This window comes from Schistocerca nitens, chromosome 9, assembly GCF_023898315.1.
Source record: "Schistocerca nitens isolate TAMUIC-IGC-003100 chromosome 9, iqSchNite1.1, whole genome shotgun sequence".
Lineage (NCBI taxonomy): Eukaryota > Metazoa > Arthropoda > Insecta > Orthoptera > Acrididae > Schistocerca > Schistocerca nitens.
Window position 1 is genome coordinate 484113073 of NC_064622.1, and position 18600 is coordinate 484131672.

An 18600-nucleotide genomic window follows, 5' to 3' on the forward strand; every position below is an offset into this window, starting at 1 on the left:
CATGGACTGTGCGGCTGGTCCCGGCGGAGGTTCGAGTCCTCCCTCGGGCATGGGTGTGTGTGTTTGTGCTTAGGATGGTTTAGGTTAAGTAGTGTGTAAACTTAGGGACTGATGACCTTAGCAGTTAAGTCCCATAAGATTTCACACACATTTGAACATTTTTTTAGAGTGCTTGTTTTCGTTAATCGCGTTTTTTTACTGGTTCGTCCAATATCCAGTTTCCAGAGCAACTCGCCGTTGAGCGACGTTCAGCACGGTGATGGAAAACCTTTTTGACAGCGAAAAATTTTTTTCCAATTGCCGTAAAGCTTTGTAATTCCATATATTGTGTCAAGTATTTAATTTTGACTAAGGATTACTGTAAGATATATGTAAAATAATCCGTTTTCTCAGAGCTTTTGGAATGTCACTTGTTATAATTAAGGTTAGTTTATTATGAGTGTTATGGGGTGTCTCATCTCTAAGAACGTGTTTTCTAATATGTTTTGTATGACGATATTAGTTGACGCTTAGACTGACTGCCATAAAGATGTTTGGTCTCTAGTAGTCTCTTGCGGTACGCAATGTGTGTTGTCAAACGACTGTACCCCACGGGGTTTTGGTGTTTAGAGGACCTGAAACACAGCTACGTTATGTTGGTTGTATTCGGCAGTGAAACACTTTTTTTCCTGTCAAGTGTACATCACATCTACCTGTTTCCGTCCCGTTCAGATTATTCATTCGTGGTTCGTCGTTTTTTTCTCTTAGGTGTATTATAAAGAAATATAAACGACTGGCAGTCTATTATGAAACATTCGATATTGAAATTGTAATGACAGATCATTAGAGAAGTGGCTCAACCCTGGATTATGAAACATTGGGTAAGGAAACTGGCGATAGCTTTTTCAAAGATCCCATACTGGCATTTTCCTGGATATCAGTATTTGGCAGCCTACTATCGATAAGTCAGCACTGGTAATTGGAATTTAACGTCCTTACAGAGGCGAGCTGGTTGGAGGCAACGTGAAATGTAACATTACGTAAGGAGGAGTGATAACGCCATGCTCCTATCTTGGCATTTGCCTGATCTACAGAAGCCAAGGAATACCTAATTTTGTAAGGCTGCAGGGGCATTTCAATCACCATTCTCGCAAACCCAAATTCAACTCTGCACACCACGCTGGGTAAGTCAATATGGAGATTGATGAAGGATGAGCTTCAATGAGAAGGAAGGGAGCGCAGGTGAGGGATCAGAAACGTAGCTTATTGGATGATGGAGAACGCCTATCTGTTATTAATATGTCAATTTAGAGATTCAAGATAGTAGAATAGTGACGAAAGGGGGAGTGAGTGTAACTAAGAAATGGGAAGTGTACCTTATTGTATTATTGCGAGTTGCAGACGATTACTACCTATTACCAATTAGGCAGTTTTAGAGTTTAAGGTCCTGTCGACAGTGAATGGTGTCGGAGAGCAAGTTTGGATTACAAAAGGATAGGGAAGAATACTGACTGCGCCCTTTTCATACTTGAATTTGCCTGCAGCTATTTAGTTAAACCACAGAATTCCTTTACCTGGATGGCCAGACATTTATTTGAGCAATTATTCTCCAAAATTCTGGTCCATTCTGCAAATCTCTGTCCCACTTCATTCGGTGAGCCAACATGGAGGTAGAAGAAGGAGGAGCAGCATTAAAAGTGTCGAGTCAGTGCAAGTGAGAGATAACAAGTGTGTCTTTTGTATCTTCAATTATTAAAAACTCTAACTGACTGCCTACGTGTTATCGATAAGTTAATAAGGAGATTGAAGACGGAAGAGCAGCAATGCAGGGGGTGAGCAAGTGTTGTGAGAATTTATAAACGTAAAGTACTGTCTGATGGAAAAATGTAAACGATTGGCTACCTTTCATCAATAAGTCGATATGTAAAATGAAGAGGAGTGACGAAATTGGGTGTAGCAGTATCCATCACTTCCTAAATAGTTAATTAATTATGGTAAGAGATGGAATGGTCCTGCCATTACTTCTTAGTGTGTTTGAATCGTTGTTTGCAAACTGTTTCACGTGGAGGGTTACTCTGAGGAATTTGTAGTCAATATGTCTAGCAGTTTTCTTCCTCCCTAAATCTGTGGAATGCGACGTTTTCTTACCCTGTGTATTCTAAAGTTGTCACCATGTCCCCGTTCGTCTTCTCTGCTGGCTACAATTCCTAGCTTGCGTTCAATTAATGTAATGACAAGTGAGAATATCACAACTCCACTATAACGAGAATCTCAATATAAAGGGGTGTGGTCTTATTTTATTCTCTATCTAGGTCAACGAGAGGGATAATGTGACAACTTACAGTACAAAATTTTAATCTACTGGTACAATGAAAATTTCCGTAATACTCAGAATTCTTATGAAATAAATATTGGATAATTCTATAGCTCTAATCGAAAATATTTCTGAATACTCTCGCAATACTATCTGTAAGGAGAACAGGGAGGATTACTGACTTGATCAATAGGTACTGTAGAACACGAGTGTTAGAATATGAAACGGTTACATTCTTGTGCTACATATCTTCTTGCATTGTACATACAAAATATATGTTATCATTAACTACCGCCAGACACAATGCCGACTGATGGCGCTGCGCAGTATCGAAGGTATGTGTATGAGCAGAGCAGAGGAGAATGGCGAATCATCGCAAACGGGGAAATCCACTGACAATGGTCAGGTTGTTTCAGGCAGGTACCTGTAAACGAGCTTCTGAGAAAAGGGGAAGCTTGGTGACTTATTCTGAGCTATAGTCGCGATCATCTGAGGAAAATGGTTGAGAAATGGAGAAACCAGAAGTAGGCGACAAGATGTGGTTGTCAGCGCCTCACAGCAGAAAATTGCCCACTCTGTAAAGCAGGTTACGTGACCATATGTGGCGTATCTGACTACAGTGCTGGTACAGACAGGCGCAAGTGCTTCGGACCAAACTGTTCAGCGCACATTGGTGAACGTGAGGATCCACAGCAGGCGATCTTAGCGTTGACCAAACGACATTGTCAATTACGACACTGGATCGTACACCAATGAAAATGTGCCACCCAATCAGATGTATCACGTTTGTTGTTACACCAGGTTGGTAGTAGTGTTCAGATACGCCAGTATCCAAGCTAACAGCTGTTGGAAACTGCCACCACACCACGGATGTGGGATGATGGGTGCAGTATTGTGCTATGGTGGACATTCCATGGCACCTGTGGTACTAACCACAGGCACCATGACACCCATGGCGCACGCGAACATTACTGTAAGCTGGATGTCTTCCACGATGGTCATGGCATCTATCAGCAGGGTGATTGTCCTGTTATGAGGCTAGAATCGTGGTTAGAGGGACAGGATAGTAAAATGCTGGTGTTTTTACTACCAAATTCACCTCACCTGAAGGCGACGAAAAATGTCTGGAACGGTATGGGTGACAGTTCCATGCTCTCTAACCACTGGCCCGTAGCTCACCGTACTTTCATGCACAGTGCGTTGACATCCAATGACGCGTACGAACGGAAACATACCAAGATTTCTTCGAATTCATGCCACGCAGAATATCTGCTGTATTGCTTTCCACATGTGGATGAACGCGCTGTTAAGCAAATGGTCATAACGTTTTGGCTCATCAGAGTCTCATTCCTTATGATCCTAATAAAGATTCTTCGTTTTTTCTTCTATAATGTTGTAAGCGCTTACCGTTTCCAAGATTTAATTTACTTATTGTCATATTAAACAGCCAAAGGCTCATAAGGTCCATAAATATTAAAAACGGTGCCAACACTCGAGAATCGTGTTACAATACATAGTTGCTCATGATAATGACACCAGGGTGTTCCATTTGAGCCGGCCGCTGTGTCCGAGCGGTTCTACGCGCTTCAGTCTGGAACCGCGCGACTGCTACGATCTCAGGTTCGAATCCTGCCTCTGGCATGAATGTGTGTGATGTCCTTATGTTAGTTACGTTTAAGTAGTTCTAAGTTCTAGGGGACTGATGACCTCAGATGTTAAGTCCCATAGTGCTCAGAGCCATTTGAACCATTTTGTTCCATTTGATGACAGTCTATCTAAAGTGTACTGCCACAGTATGACACTAAATCACTATCCTGATGAGTACTTGAGCGTATGTGTTTATACGTACAATGGTTTCCTTCCAGAAAGACGGATGAAGAAGTCGAGAATATGTGCAGGCAAGACTTCGAGGAAGAAATGGCAGACTGTGTACCACACAACTGAAGTCGTCACAATTGGATCACAATACCACAGAATTGGTCGTAGAGGAACCTCCGTCGTACTTATCCTCATCAGATTCTTCAGAACGCCTTCCCAGGAGACGTAGTTCCGACGACCGTTAGTTATGTTGCAAACATACGGATTCGGCTGCCTGTAACAAACGTCAAGTTAATGTTGATCAGTGAACTGTAAATTGCCCCAGTCCTGGGCTAATTTTCATTGTTAATGTTTAAAATGCTATTTTTCTTTTTTAGTTTTTAAAATATTTTCTATGATTTTATCTACACTACTGGCCATTAAAATTGGTACACCAAGAAGAAATGCAGATGATAAACGGATATTCATTGGACAAATGTATTATACTAGAAATGACATGTGATTACATTTTCACGCAATTTTGGTGCATAGATCCTGAGAAATCAGTACCCGGAACAACCACCTCTGGCCGTAATAACGGTCTTGATACGTCTGGGCATTTGAGTCAAACAGAGCTTGGATGGCGTGTACAGGTACACCTGCCCATGCAGCTTCAACACGATACCACAGTTCATCAAGAGTAGTGACTGGCGTATTGTGACGAGCCAGTTGCGCGGCCACCATTGACCAGACGTTTTCAATTGGTGAGAGATCCGGAGAATGTGCTGGCCAGGGCAGCAGTCGAACATTTTCTGTATCCAGAAAGGCTCGTACAGGACCTGCAACATGCGGTCGTGCATTATCCTGCTGAAATGTAGGGTTTCGCAGGGATCGAGTGAAGGGTAGAGCCACGGGTCGTAACAGATCTGAAATGTAACGTCCACTGTTGAAAGTGCCGTCAATGCGAACAAGAGCTGACTAAGACGTGTAACCAATGGCACCGAATACCATCATGCCGGGCGATGACGAATATACGCTTCCAATGTGCGTTCACTGCGATGTCGCCAAACTCGGATGCGACCATCATGATGCTGTAAACAGAACCTGGATTCATACGAAAAAATGAAGTTTTGCCGTTCGTGCACCCAGGTTCGTCGTTGAGCACACCATCGCAGGAAGTCTGTGATGCGGCGTCAAGGGTAACCGCAGACATGGTCTCCGAACTGATACTCCGTACTGCTGCAAACGTCGTCGAACTGTTCGTGCAGATGGTTGTTGTCTTGCAAACGTCCCCATCTGTTGACTCAGGAATTGAGGCTGCACGATCCGTTACAGCCATGCGGATAAGATGCCTGTCATCTCGACTGCTAGTGATACGAGGCCGTCGGGATCCAGCACGGCGTTCCGTATTACCCTCCTGAACCCACCGATTCCATATTCTGCTGACAGACATTGGATCTCGACCAACGCGATCAGCAGTGTCGCGATACGATAAACCGCAATCGCGATAGGCTACAAGCCGACCTTTATCAAAATCGGAAACGTGATGGTGCGTATTTCTCCTCCTTACACGAGACATCACAAGAACGTTTCACCAGGCAACGCCGGTCAAGTGCTGTTTGTGTATGAGAAACCGGTTGGAAACTTTCCTCATGTCAGCACGTTTTAGGTGTCGCCACCGGCGCCAACCTTGTGTGAATGCTCTGAAAAGGTAATCATTTGCATATCACAGCATCTTCCTGTCGCTTAAATTTCGCGTCTGTAGCACGTCATCTTCGTGGTGTTGCAATTTTAATGGCCAGTAGTGTACAAATGTTACATTCACCAAAAATTTCATAATCATTATGAATTATGTATTCTTTTGATGAACAAGGCCTACTATGTTGGTTAGTAATGTCTGCTGGTATCTGGTTAACATCTATTTCTTTTTCTTGTGCCTTTCGCCCACATCTCTGCAGTTTTGCCGTGGCTACTGTTAGAGCTGGCACAGATCAGGGGGTGACAAGATCCCATCCTCTTGCTACCTCGTTACCGACCAAGTGGATAGTGTGTGTAGTTTTACCCATGTGAGAGTCTTCCTAAACATTTGCGAATCGTGTATCTGAGGAGAGACCTGGGTACCAGCCCATCATGCACCTCGTGGGAAGTTGGGGAACGCCCTAAAGACCTCATTCACACTGACTGGCACACCGTGCCTTGTCCGAATCATGAAAGCAGGGTGCTACAGCGTGCGAGTATCCAGGCGGGTGATGATATGTGATTAACCATTGTCTGGAAACAGTCTTCTGGTTTACATTCGAAAAAAATCTTATTCGTGTCTCATACTGTTACTCCGTCACATTCACAATGAGTATTACCCCAACTGGCATTCAGTGAATAAGGCTGGGGAATGATCAATGATTCGATTGCGTGCGAATAATGAACCTTATAAACCTTTTATTTGTATTAATTATGTGAAACCAGGGCTTGGAGGGAATATGTGGCTGTATTTGTCCGTAATAGTTCCCGTTATGGCGAATCGAAGATACTCTGTTCTTCTGCATAATGTAATCTTCATGTTTGACGGCAGTAATAATGTTTTTTACACATCCCGTCGTCGAATTTTTGATACATTTAATGTTGCATTTTGAAGTTTACGGCCAACACATCACACTAGCTTCATATTCAATTTCAGTTGAAGAGTCTTTTCAAAAGTATTACCGCTGCGGATTATAGAAAAATATGAAACGAAGGAGGAAATATAGAATTGTTGCCAAGGTCTTTAGAGACTGTTGATGAAAGTAAGAAGGAGGAGGATTCGAATAGAAGCCTGAATTTTGAGCAAAGACCCAGGTACTCGCCTCTAGTCGCTTGGAATGACAGAGAACCTAAGTGAGGGCGGCTCCAAGTGGAGGTGATGTCCGATTACGAATCCACCGTTCTATCGACTGCGGCAACAATAGTTTGTACTCCATTGGTAGGAGAGTAATGCAAGCACTCGAGCCCAGTAACAGGGTACAAGCGGTTGAGATACAGTATCGTAGCGGCCAGTGTTCAGTATGGAGGCTGTTGAGATGAAGCTCACATCCTGGATTCAGGACTGGGAGAGTACACAGTCTGACATTGCCTCCTCCTCTTTCCCTCCTCCCCTTCCCTAAAACACACAGTTATAGCATACTGTCGCTCCCTCCTTCAATGCGTCACAGATACCTGATTTATACTTTATAAAATGCACTCTTCTTTTTGTTTCTTTCCTTACTTGTTATGCCCAATTAAACGCCGTGTTTCAACTTATTAGCTTGGTCTGAGAGGGCGCGGGATTAGCCGAGGGGTCTCAGGCGCTGCAGTCATGGACTGTGCGGCTCCTCGGGCATGGGTGTGTGTGTTTGTCCTTAGGATAATTTAGTTTAATTAGTGTGTAAGCTTAGGGACTAATGACCTTAGTAGTTAAGTCCCATACGATTTCACACACATTTGAACATTTTTTGGTCTGAGAGGTTCCTTCTCTGCTCCTCTTCCCAAAACCTCTTAATTCGTTGTATGTGGTTTGTTGCGCCCCTCTGTTCACAGTTTTATAGCAGTTTTTCCAGCTTTTCTGCGAATATGGGATTGTCCGCATGCAAAACACGTTTTGGTTATTTACTTTTCCAAAGTAATTTCAGCGAAACAATGCCATTACCTCTTGTTTACTTCATTCTTTTTACTTGAAACTCATTGCAAAATTTCTATGTTTGCTGCAGTCTTTTTCATCATAGAGGATCACACGTTTGTTTATAGAGTTTTAGTTGCTCTAACAATACAAAAAAATCACCACGTTTTATAGTGACAGTAATCCAGTTTGTCTGTTGTACTGTTCTACAAAACACATCATACTTGTCAAGTGCCACATAATTACTTCCATATCTAAAATGTATGCAGAAGCACGTAAGCATTGACATACAAAATGTCTACATGTGCATATCTACATATATACTACGCTAGCCACCAAGTGGTGTGTGGCGGAGGGCACAATTCGCGTCAAAGTCATATTTTACCCCGTCTGTTCCACTCGCTGATCGCGCGAGGGAAAACGACTGTCTGAACGCTTTAGTACGAGCTCTAATGTCTCTTATCTTTGAATGGTGATCATTGCGCGATTTGAAAGTTGGTGGTAGTAATATATGCTCTACATTCTCGGCGAAGATGGGATTTCGGAATTTAGTGAGCAGCCCCTTCCGCTTAGCGCGCCGTCAAACTGCAAGTGTGTCCCAATTCCAACTTTCTATGAGATTTGTAACGCTCTCGCGATGGCTAAATGTACCAGTCACGAATCTTGCCGCTCTTCTTTGGACCTTCTCAATCTCTTGAATCAGACCCAACTGGTAAGGGTCCCATGCAGACGAACAATAGTCTAAGACTGGACGAACTAACGTATTGTAAGCTATTTCCTCTGTTGAAGGACTGCGTCGCTTTAGGATTCTACCAATAAACCGCAGTCTAGAGTTCGTCTTGCCTGTTACTTGTGTAATCTGATCATTCCATTTGAGATCATTTCGAATAGTCACACCCAGATACTTGACGGGTGTTACCGCTTCCAAAGACTAGGCAATTTTGTACGCATACATTAATGGGGATTTTCGCCTTGTTATATGCAGTAGCTTACACTTATTAATATTGAGAGATAGCTGCCGGTCATTACACCACGCATTTATTTTATGCAAATCCTCATTGATTTGTTCACAACTTTCGTGTGATACTACCTTCCTGTAGACTACAACATCATTGGCAAACAGTCTAATGCCGCTGTCAATACCATCAACCAGATCGTTTATGCAGATCGTAAAAAGCAGCGGACCTATTACACTGCCCTGGGGCACACCTGAAGTTACGACTGTTTCTGTTGAAGTCACCCCATTCAGGACGACATACTGCTCAATCTCTGTTAGAAAACTATCTATCCAACCGCATATGTCATCGGATAGGCCATAAGCGCGCACCTTTGGAGCAAGCGACAGTGCGGAACTGAGTCGAACGCCTTTAGAAAGTCGAGAAATGTGGCATCAACGTGGGAGCCGGTATCTAGAGCCTGTTGTATATCATGCACAAAGAGGGACAGCTGTGTCTCGCATGACCGCTGTTTCCTAAAACAGTGCTGGTTTCTACAGATGAGCTTCTCAGAGTCTAGAAAGGTCATTATGTCTGAACACAAAATATGTTCCATGATTCTACAACAAATCTATGTCAGTGAAATTGCCCGGTAATTATGTGCATTGGATTTTTTTACCCTTTTTGTAGATTGCTATGACCTGAGCCTTCTTCCAGGCCCGTGGAACTTTCTGTTGTTCCAATGATATGTGAAAGAATCGGGGTCCATGTGGAGCACGTATTGATCTCACCGCGGACTTCTACACTGAGCCACACACAACAGATTTCATCAAAGTGTACGGGCCTGAAGATGGCGTTGACGCAACATCGAAACTAGTAGTGAAGTAAATAAAAAATCTTAAGTACAGCTGGAGGAATTTCATTTTTAATAAACATTATACCAGCTGTGTTCCACCTTTATCCAGTTTAAATTAGGATGTACGAAGATAAAATCTTACCGTGATACCGTCTGGGTCAGATGCCTTCCTAGCGACTAAGGATCAGATACACTAAACACTATGTCAGCCATCCTTGCGTTTGTTCGATAACTGAAAGGGGGAATGGTGATGCAATCCTCTACTGTAAACGGGTTTTTCAAAGCTAGGTTTAGAATTTCGGTCTTCTGTTTATCATCATCCGTTACATTATCCGTACTGTCAGCAAGAGAGGGTACTTAATTGTTGGTAGCGTTCATGGATTTTACGTACGACCAAAATATTTTGAGGTTATTTTTAGAATCTGCAGATAAAAAAATATTGCTTTCAAATTCGTTAAAAGAATCTCTCATTGACTTTCTGACAGCTGCTTTCATTTCTGTTTGTCAGCGGGGCAGTGACTACGTTTAAAACGACTGTGCAAAATACTCTGCTTTCTCAGCAACTTCCTAATATGTTTGTTGTACCAAGGTGCATCCTTTCCCTCCCCTATATTATTGCTAGGCACATACCTCTCTAGCACATGGTGGACAATACCTTTAAATTCCGACCAAAGATGCTCAATATCTTTGTGTCCCGCGATGAATGCTTGGAGCTGACTATGAAGATATTCGTTAATGATAGTTTTATTTGCTTTTCCAAACAAGATAACTCTACGCTGTTTCTTTAGTTGTTTGGCAACTTCCACTGACATAGAAGCCGCAACGACTTTATAGTCGCTAATACCTTCTTCTAGATTAACTTCCTCAAAAAGGTCAGGTATGTTTGTCCCAAGATATCTAATATGTTCCCATCTCTAGTTGGTTTACTAACCAATTGCTCATGGTTGTATGTTGACGGCCCTCCTAGAATAACATCACACGAGTTTTTACTTCTGCCCCCTGTGATGAACGTGTAATTTTTCCAGTCAATGGATGCCATATTTAAGTCTCCACCTGTAACTAATGGATAATTTGGATATTTATTCCCTATTTACTCAAGATTTTCCCTCAAACCTTCTGCGACGATTGTTGCGGATGCTGATGGTCTATAAAACATCGTAATACAATAGTCAATCCTTGTCTGATTGACAGCTTTATCCAGACTGTAATTATTCAAGCTTTCCAGACGAGGAGTTGCCATGTTGATTAATCAGGTTTCCGCCGGTTATTCGTGTCTTTCCTGTACGATATTTCAGCTGCTTGACTCGCAGTCTTCTTCAGGTGCTGTCTCATACTGCACGTGATACTGCACATGAAGAAGACTGCGAGTCACGCAGTTGAAATATCGTGCAGGAAAGACGCGAATAACCGGCAGAAACCCGATGAATCAACATTATCCAGATTATTTCACAGTCCGACCTAGTATCGATCTCAACTGCGTTTAAACAACTTTCAACTGCAATGAACAAACCACTTCCCATAGCATCGGTCCTTTCCTTCCTAAACATTGTCCAAACCGAGTTCAAATTTTCACTGCTATTTATGCCTGGTATCAATCAGCTATCGGTACCTAATACAATATTGGCATTGCTACTGTTGATTTCGGAGAGTAACTCGGAGATCTTGCTACAGACGCTTCGACAATTTACTAACATGAAATTTAGCATATTTAAATCCTTTGGAATGACCTGTTTACGCGAACCAACAATTTTTACAGTTGGCACACTCACATCAGTGTCACGAACTGGTAATTTTTCACGCCGACGGTGTGATTCCCGTTGGGATGAAACTAATCTAAAAAACCCCCATGTGCAGGCCACAAGTACTGTGCTACCCATATAGCTGCTTCCTGTGTGTAGTGCATCCCTGATCTATCGAGGGGCGTCCTAAAACCTTCCATCCCATAGCGTAGGTCGAGGATTCTGCAACCATTTTCGTCACAGCCTTTGGTTTAGATTCTCCACTCGATTCCAAACCATAGGACCCCGGTCCACCCTGGGTACGATATTGCAGAGAGATGGAGGCCCCCATCGCCAATTTAGCCAGCCATCGAAAGGACCCAAAGATTTCCTCGAAACCCCAACAACAGGCATCGTTGGTGCCGATATTTGCAACAATCTGCAGCTGACTGCACCCCGCAAGCTCGATAGCCGCCGGAAGAGCCTCTTCCACATCCCAGACAAGGCCCTCCGGCAAGCACACCAAGTGGATGTTGCACTTCTTCCCCGCCCTAGACGCTATGTTCCTGACGGACTCCACGTCCCGCCTAACATTGGAGCTCCCAATAACTAACAAACCCCTAACTCCACGTGCCTGTCCGCACCTTGCTAAAGGAGCGGCCGCTATCCTGGAAGAAGGTGCATTCTGATCTGGCTCAGCCCCCCCCCCTCCTCCCCACCCTCCAGCATCAGAGAGCACACTTTATCTATTAGCAGAGTGCATGGGATCTGGCAGGAGCCTGCATCCCCCATGCAACCTTCAACTTGAGGCTCGAGACCTCGACACAGTCCGCCACTCACACTGAGGTGAGAGTGGGTAGGCTGGCTCAGTCGCACGTGAGACCGGCTGAGTGGCAGAGAGCTGTGACATCCCCCCCCCCCCCCCTGCACATCTAGTACGGCAGAGGCTGCTCCAGGCACCCCATTCCCACCACACCTCAAGGTGGCACTGGAGCTTATTGACTGTGGCCAACAAACCTTCCAGCTGCGTTTGGACTGTAGCCAACTCCTCCTGCATCCGCAAACAGCAGACACAGTCCCTATCCATCTAGCTAATAACTACAACTACACTGTAGTTGGCAGAAAGGACACTCAATAATGAAAAACAATAAATATGTATGGTAGAAGCTAGATCTGGTGCTTATTTTACTGCTAGGGGCTATCTAGTGAATACTAAAGAATAAAATAGTGACCTTCAGTAAACTGCTCTGGGCTATCTAGTGAATATTACTAACGAATTAAACAGTAACCTACGGTAAGTTACACCTACTGATTATCCCTCGTATTTATAATGTAAACAAGCTTTTACGTGCACGCGAAAATGACCTAATAAATCCATAAAAACTGATACCTTAAATGTACCGAGTCTAAATGACACTAATAAACGTGAATACTGAGTATTGTACACTGACAGATGCATATACAAAACAAAACCCTTAGCTAACAATGAGAGTTCAGAATGTAAAGCACAAATACGAACTCTATTTTTTAGGAACTGATGGGCTTACAGTACACAATCACTAAAGCCCACAAAAGCTAAGGAATTTAAGCAGACGGCGAGGTGAGTTTTATTTTTCTGCTAACTAAACCGCATGTAAAAGATCTCAGAAATTCTATTGTAACACTGATTTACTGAGATATTGTAGTGTAATACTAATTTACCACGTATTTTACGTTTGCTTAACTGTTAACGGTCGCAGGTTGCGCTAGTCAAACGTATACAAGTGAGGATAGAATTCACTGTCAGTATCACTATTCCTAATAAAATGTATGAAAACTGATACCTTCAATGTACTGAATCTAAATGACACTAATAAACGCGAATACTGAGTATTTTACAGTAACTTAAACTGATTAACTCTTGTGTTTATAATGTACACAAACGTTTTCGTGCACGAGAAAAATGACCTAATAAAACTTATAAAAACTTCTACCTTCAATGTATCGAGACTAAATCACACTAATAAACGCAAATACTGAGTATTGTGCACCGATTTAATTGATAATCTCGCGTATTTAACGTCAGTTAAGAATGTAAACCAGGGCCGGCCAGAAATTCTGCACGCGTGCGGTGCTCCTGCACGTGTGCAATTTCCGGGTCACAGCGTGCACGCCGCAGCCGTCAGCGTTCATGTAGTGCATGTTTCTACGCACAGATGTCGCTTTATCCACTTGCTGGGATACTCTATACTGGCGCATTATAGTGCTCTTTCCACAGCTTGCAAGCCAACCATGGGAAGGTATTTCGCGTATTAAACATTTAAAATACTGTCACAGTCTACTCATTGAGACATTTACTTTTATGTTAACAGTTTAACCCAGTAAGACATGTAATACAGTTAACAACCGTGGGTTTTTATTAATGCCGCTTGACTGAGGGCACGTAAATACGCGTAATGTTTTGGAGCTAGTATTTAAGAGAGAGAGCACTTAGCGACTTCTAACGAACCTTATTCACGATTTCAAATAACATTAAACTAATGCAAGGTTTTCTATAACTAATTCTCGGTGCTCTCAGTTACACCCACATAATTTCTGTCTCATTGACCTCTGAATAGAATGACAACCGCAGCCCTCTCGATGATCACCTGTTATTTCGATACCATTATTGCTATATCGCCCGCATCTCGTGGTCGTGCGGTAGCGTTCTCGCTTCCCACGCCAGGGTTCCCGGGTTCGATTCCCGGCGGGGTCAGGGATTTTCTCTGCCTCGTGATGGCTGGGTGTTGTGTGATGTCCTTAGGTTAGTTAGGTTTAAGTAGTTCTAAGTTCTAGGGGACTGATGACCATAGATGTTAAGTCCCATAGTGCTCAGAACCATTTGAACCATTTTTTTTTATTGCTATATCTTTCATCAGTTCCGTCTGAAATCTGCATAATAACCGACAGTTAGATGAATGTTATGTTTTGTCGACTTCAGCTGAGCGTAGCCCTTCACACATTAAAAAAAACCCTAAATGTAAGTATACATTAAAACAATCGGTTTAATGACCAATTTTCCTCTTGCTTGTACCACATAAACAGGGAAGTGGAGCCGTCGCCGTTCATTTAGGACACATGTCTAATAACAGATGTCGCTGTCGCTCGCTGTCGCACACGTGCAGCACTTCCGCACGTCTGCACACTGTGCAGCGTTTGGCCGGCCCTGATATAAACCAACGTTTACGAACACGTGGAACTCTCCTAAACAGGAACTTCGCTTATCTCATTCAGACGCAAATAAAATCTGAAACCTTCAATTCATTACGTCTATCTGACACTAATGCACGTAAATACTATATAATAGCAAAAACGATTAATTACTAGCTAAATTACTTATCTCGTAACACAGCGAGCGAAAAGCGGGGCGTCAGGGCTGAGGTCTTTGCCGATATCTATGTTATTATAATGTCTAATATTTCTGCGAAAATCACGTACACACATACAAACGCACGCACACGCACACACACACACACACACACACACACACACACAAATGTTTACGTCAATCCTCAAAATATTGTTTCCCCGTCCAAATAACCACCATAATTGGAGCCTAAATCATGACTGCAATCTCTCGAATTAAGTGCGCTAGTGCTGTTTCCGAATCTGAATTTTTCCATAACAGTACAACACACGTGCAGATAAAAATAACGTACTAAGCATGCAACTGTCACTTCATTTCAGGGATAAATATTGTTTCTGCATGCAGATAAAAATAGTGTGTTACGCATTCAGCTGTAACTTCATTTCAGGCATAAATTTGGCTATGTTAAAAAACGATCCTGATGAAATCTGTAGCTGTGCTAAACAAATGTTCTGTTAAGTGACAGTTGACACACGCAAATAGAGACTGTGAATTACTCTTTCATAACAGTCAGTTACTATAAGAGAGCATCTGATGTATAATTTACACTTAATACATAAAAATCACTGTGAATTACCAAATGAAGTGGCATAATGCTATTTCCGAGTTGTCTGTAACAGTTATCAAAATATGTCAAGGTACTGGCAGTTGGAATGCAGCCTTACCTGAGGCTATGGTACTGTTGGAACTTTCAGCATCTGCGGTGTTTAGAATTGTTTCGGTAAACCTTCACCTCACTGAACACCATTTTAGGTGGGAAGATGATGATGCATCATATCGTATACTAGGAAAATATAATCGATGTTATTAATTGGATTACATAGCTTTTATTAGAGTTGTTTGGAGTACCACCCATAGTTGCATCTTTATCCATGGGCAATATTTTCCTTCGACACTTTGACATGACAAACTGTAGAAAAACGATGCATTTTGAAAAAAAATGTTTAAAGCGTTGTACCACTGAAGCTGCATTAGTTCTAATAGTCAGGGATAAAGATGTAATGCCCCAATTGCGAAATGTAAAGACACAACGTAGCCAAAGAGAATGATGGAAAAGATTCCACAAAGAGAGAAAAGTTCTATATCTCAGCACCAAGATAAAATTTTTTATCAAATACATGACGATTCGAGTACAAACCACATGTGGCACTACTGTCACAACATACTCGTAAGTGTTCTGTATATTAAAAGAGGACAAAATAGCACATGCGATTTTAGCTGCTCTACTGTACCAACTAGGAGCTTAAGCTGCTCTTATCGAAGAGCATAGTTCATTTATTGTACCACACATTAAAGAATCCAAAAATTGTCTGTATTATGTATGAAAGTACATAAAAATCGTTCCTATAACATTACAAAACACACTCCTGCTGATCTAACATACATAATATTGAAGGGGATGATTGGATGACTGGAAAAGCACACTGAAAAATCAAATAGTTTATTTTAAACAGCAAGTCTGATGAAAGTTCACAAAAGAATTTGGCTTGTTACATAGCACAATGATAATGGACATTATTTTACTGATAATTTCTCCAAACCGAGACAAGTTAACGACTGCAACCATAGTTGATAGTATTATTAGCTTAGAGCAAATATCTTGGGGTAACTATTAAATTTTAACCTTAAAAATTATCGAATAACGAGATCTATAGTTATTGTAACACAATTTAAGAACGAACAGTTGACAAGATTGGCTACTAATCAGTTGTGGATATATGGTGTTGGAATATTAGTCTGGCCTTACTGTGGAAGCTGTATTGATCTTCACCTTTTTCCAAACACATAAAAAACAAGTCAGGTACATGGCCATACCCTTTCATAAATCAATATAGATTCCTGGAAATGGAAAAAAGAACACATTGACACCGGTGTGTCAGACCCACCATACTTGCTCCGGACACTGCGAGAGGGCTGTACAAGCAATGATCACACGCACGGCACAGCGGACACACCAGGAAGCGCGGTGTTGGCCGTCGAATGGCACTAGCTGCGCAGCATTTGTGCACCGCCGCCGTCAGTGTCAGCCAGTTTGCCGTGGCATACGGAGCTCCATCGCAGTCTTTAACACTGGTAGCATGCCGCGACAGCGTGGACGTGAACCGTATGTGCAGTTGACGGACTTTGAGCGAGGGCGCATAGTGGGCATGCGGGAGGCCGGGTGGACGTACGGCCGAATTGCTCAACACGTGGCGCGTGAGGTCTCCACAGTACATCGATGTTGTCGCCAGTGGTCGGCGGAAGGTGCACGTGCCCGTCGACCTGGGACCGGACCGCAGCGACGCACGGATGCACGCCAAGACCGTAGGATCCTACGCAGTGCCGTAGGGGACCGCACCGCCACTTCCCAGCAAATTAGGGACACTGTTGCTCCTGGGGTATCGGCGAGGACCATTCGGAACCGTCTCTATGAAGCTGGGCTACGGTCCCGCACACCGTTAGGCCGTCTTCCGCTCACGCCCCAACATCGTGCAGCCCGCCTCCAGTGGTGTCGCGACAGTCGTGAATGGAGGGACGAATGGAGACGTGTCGTCTTCAGCGATGAGAGTCGCTTCTGCCTTGGTGCCAATGATGGTCGTATGCGTGTTTGGCGCCGTGCAGGTGAGCGCCACAATCAGGACTGCATACGACCGAGGCACACAGGGCCAACACCCGGCATCATGGTGTGGGGAGCGATCTCCTACACTGGCCGTACACCACTGGTGATCGTCGAGGGGACACTGAATAGTGCACGGTACATCCAAACCGTCATCGAACCCATCGTTCTACCATTCCTAGACCGGCAAGGGCACTTGCTGTTCCAACAGGACAATGCACGTCCGCATGTATCCCGTGCCACCCAACGTGCTCTAGAAGGTGTAAGTCAACTACCCTGGCCAGCAAGATCTCCGGATCTGTCCCCCATTGAGCATGTTTGGGACTGGATGAAGCGTCGTCTCACGCGGTCTGCACGTCCAGCACGAACGCTGGTCCAACTGAGGCGCCAGGTGGAAATGGCATGGCAAGCCGTTCCACAGGACTACATCCAGCATCTCTACGATCGTCTCCATGGGAGAATAGCAGCCTGCATTGCTGCGAAAGGTGGATATACACTGTACTAGTGCCGACATTGTGCATGCTCTGTTGCCTGTGTCTATGTGCCTGTGGTTCTGTCAGTGTGATCATGTGATGTATCTGACCCCGAGGAATGTGTCAATAAAGTTTCCCCTTCCTGGGACAATGAATTCACGGTGTTCTTATTTCAATTTCCAGGAGTGTATTTAAGCCTAATGTGCAACCATTCCCTAAAACACAAATACTTTAAAAGCTGAACAGACGAACGGTTCTCGCAGGCTACAAAACAGTTCATGCACAGCTATATCGATTTTGTAAGACCATCTATCAAGAAACACATGTAATTTGATATGAGTCGCAGAGCAGTAGAAAATTATCCATTCACTTATGAGTAACGATTACAAAAGGCTTACAAAGCGTCGTCCACAAATACACATTACAGGAAGGACTCAGCAAATTTGCCGTGCTCTATATCAACCCATTAACAGTGACGCACTAAAACATACCAAGAACGTAAGGTCGAGGGCCATGCAAAACATCATTATCGTATTACATTACGTTTCCATAACATTTGTCGTTTTCCATGGATCCCTTGGAGTTTCTGGGATGTGGAAAGATTCAAAGTTTTTTTAAAACTCAAGTAGGTGGATATTGTATAATTCTAATGCAGACAGAGTTATGAGCTATAATCCTTGTGAAGATATTCATCGATGGAGTGGAAGGAGTTGGCCTACAGGAAGTTCTTTAATTCACTCTGAAACAGATCTTTATCACTTACATGACCTTTGATATACTCTGGTAAATTATTAAATATTTGAGTACCCATGTATTTGACTCCTTTTTGTACTAATATTAAGCTTTTATAGTCCTGATACAGATTGTTTTTGGTTCTGGTATTACCATCTCCTTTTGCACTATTTTGTGTAAAAAGAGA

At 43.1% G+C, this 18600-nt stretch overlaps 1 protein-coding gene across 2 annotated transcripts in view; it reads right to left on the reverse strand.

Annotated features, from left to right (window-relative positions):
- Positions 1 to 18600, reverse strand: part of LOC126203168 (fatty acyl-CoA reductase 1-like) — a 141061-nt gene that overhangs the window by 32413 nt on the left and 90048 nt on the right. For both annotated transcript variants that reach the window (XM_049937409.1, XM_049937408.1), the window contains one exon: positions 4143 to 4385. In XM_049937409.1, the coding sequence (XP_049793366.1) occupies positions 4143 to 4385 (243 nt within the window). The remainder of the gene's footprint in view (positions 1 to 4142; positions 4386 to 18600) is intronic.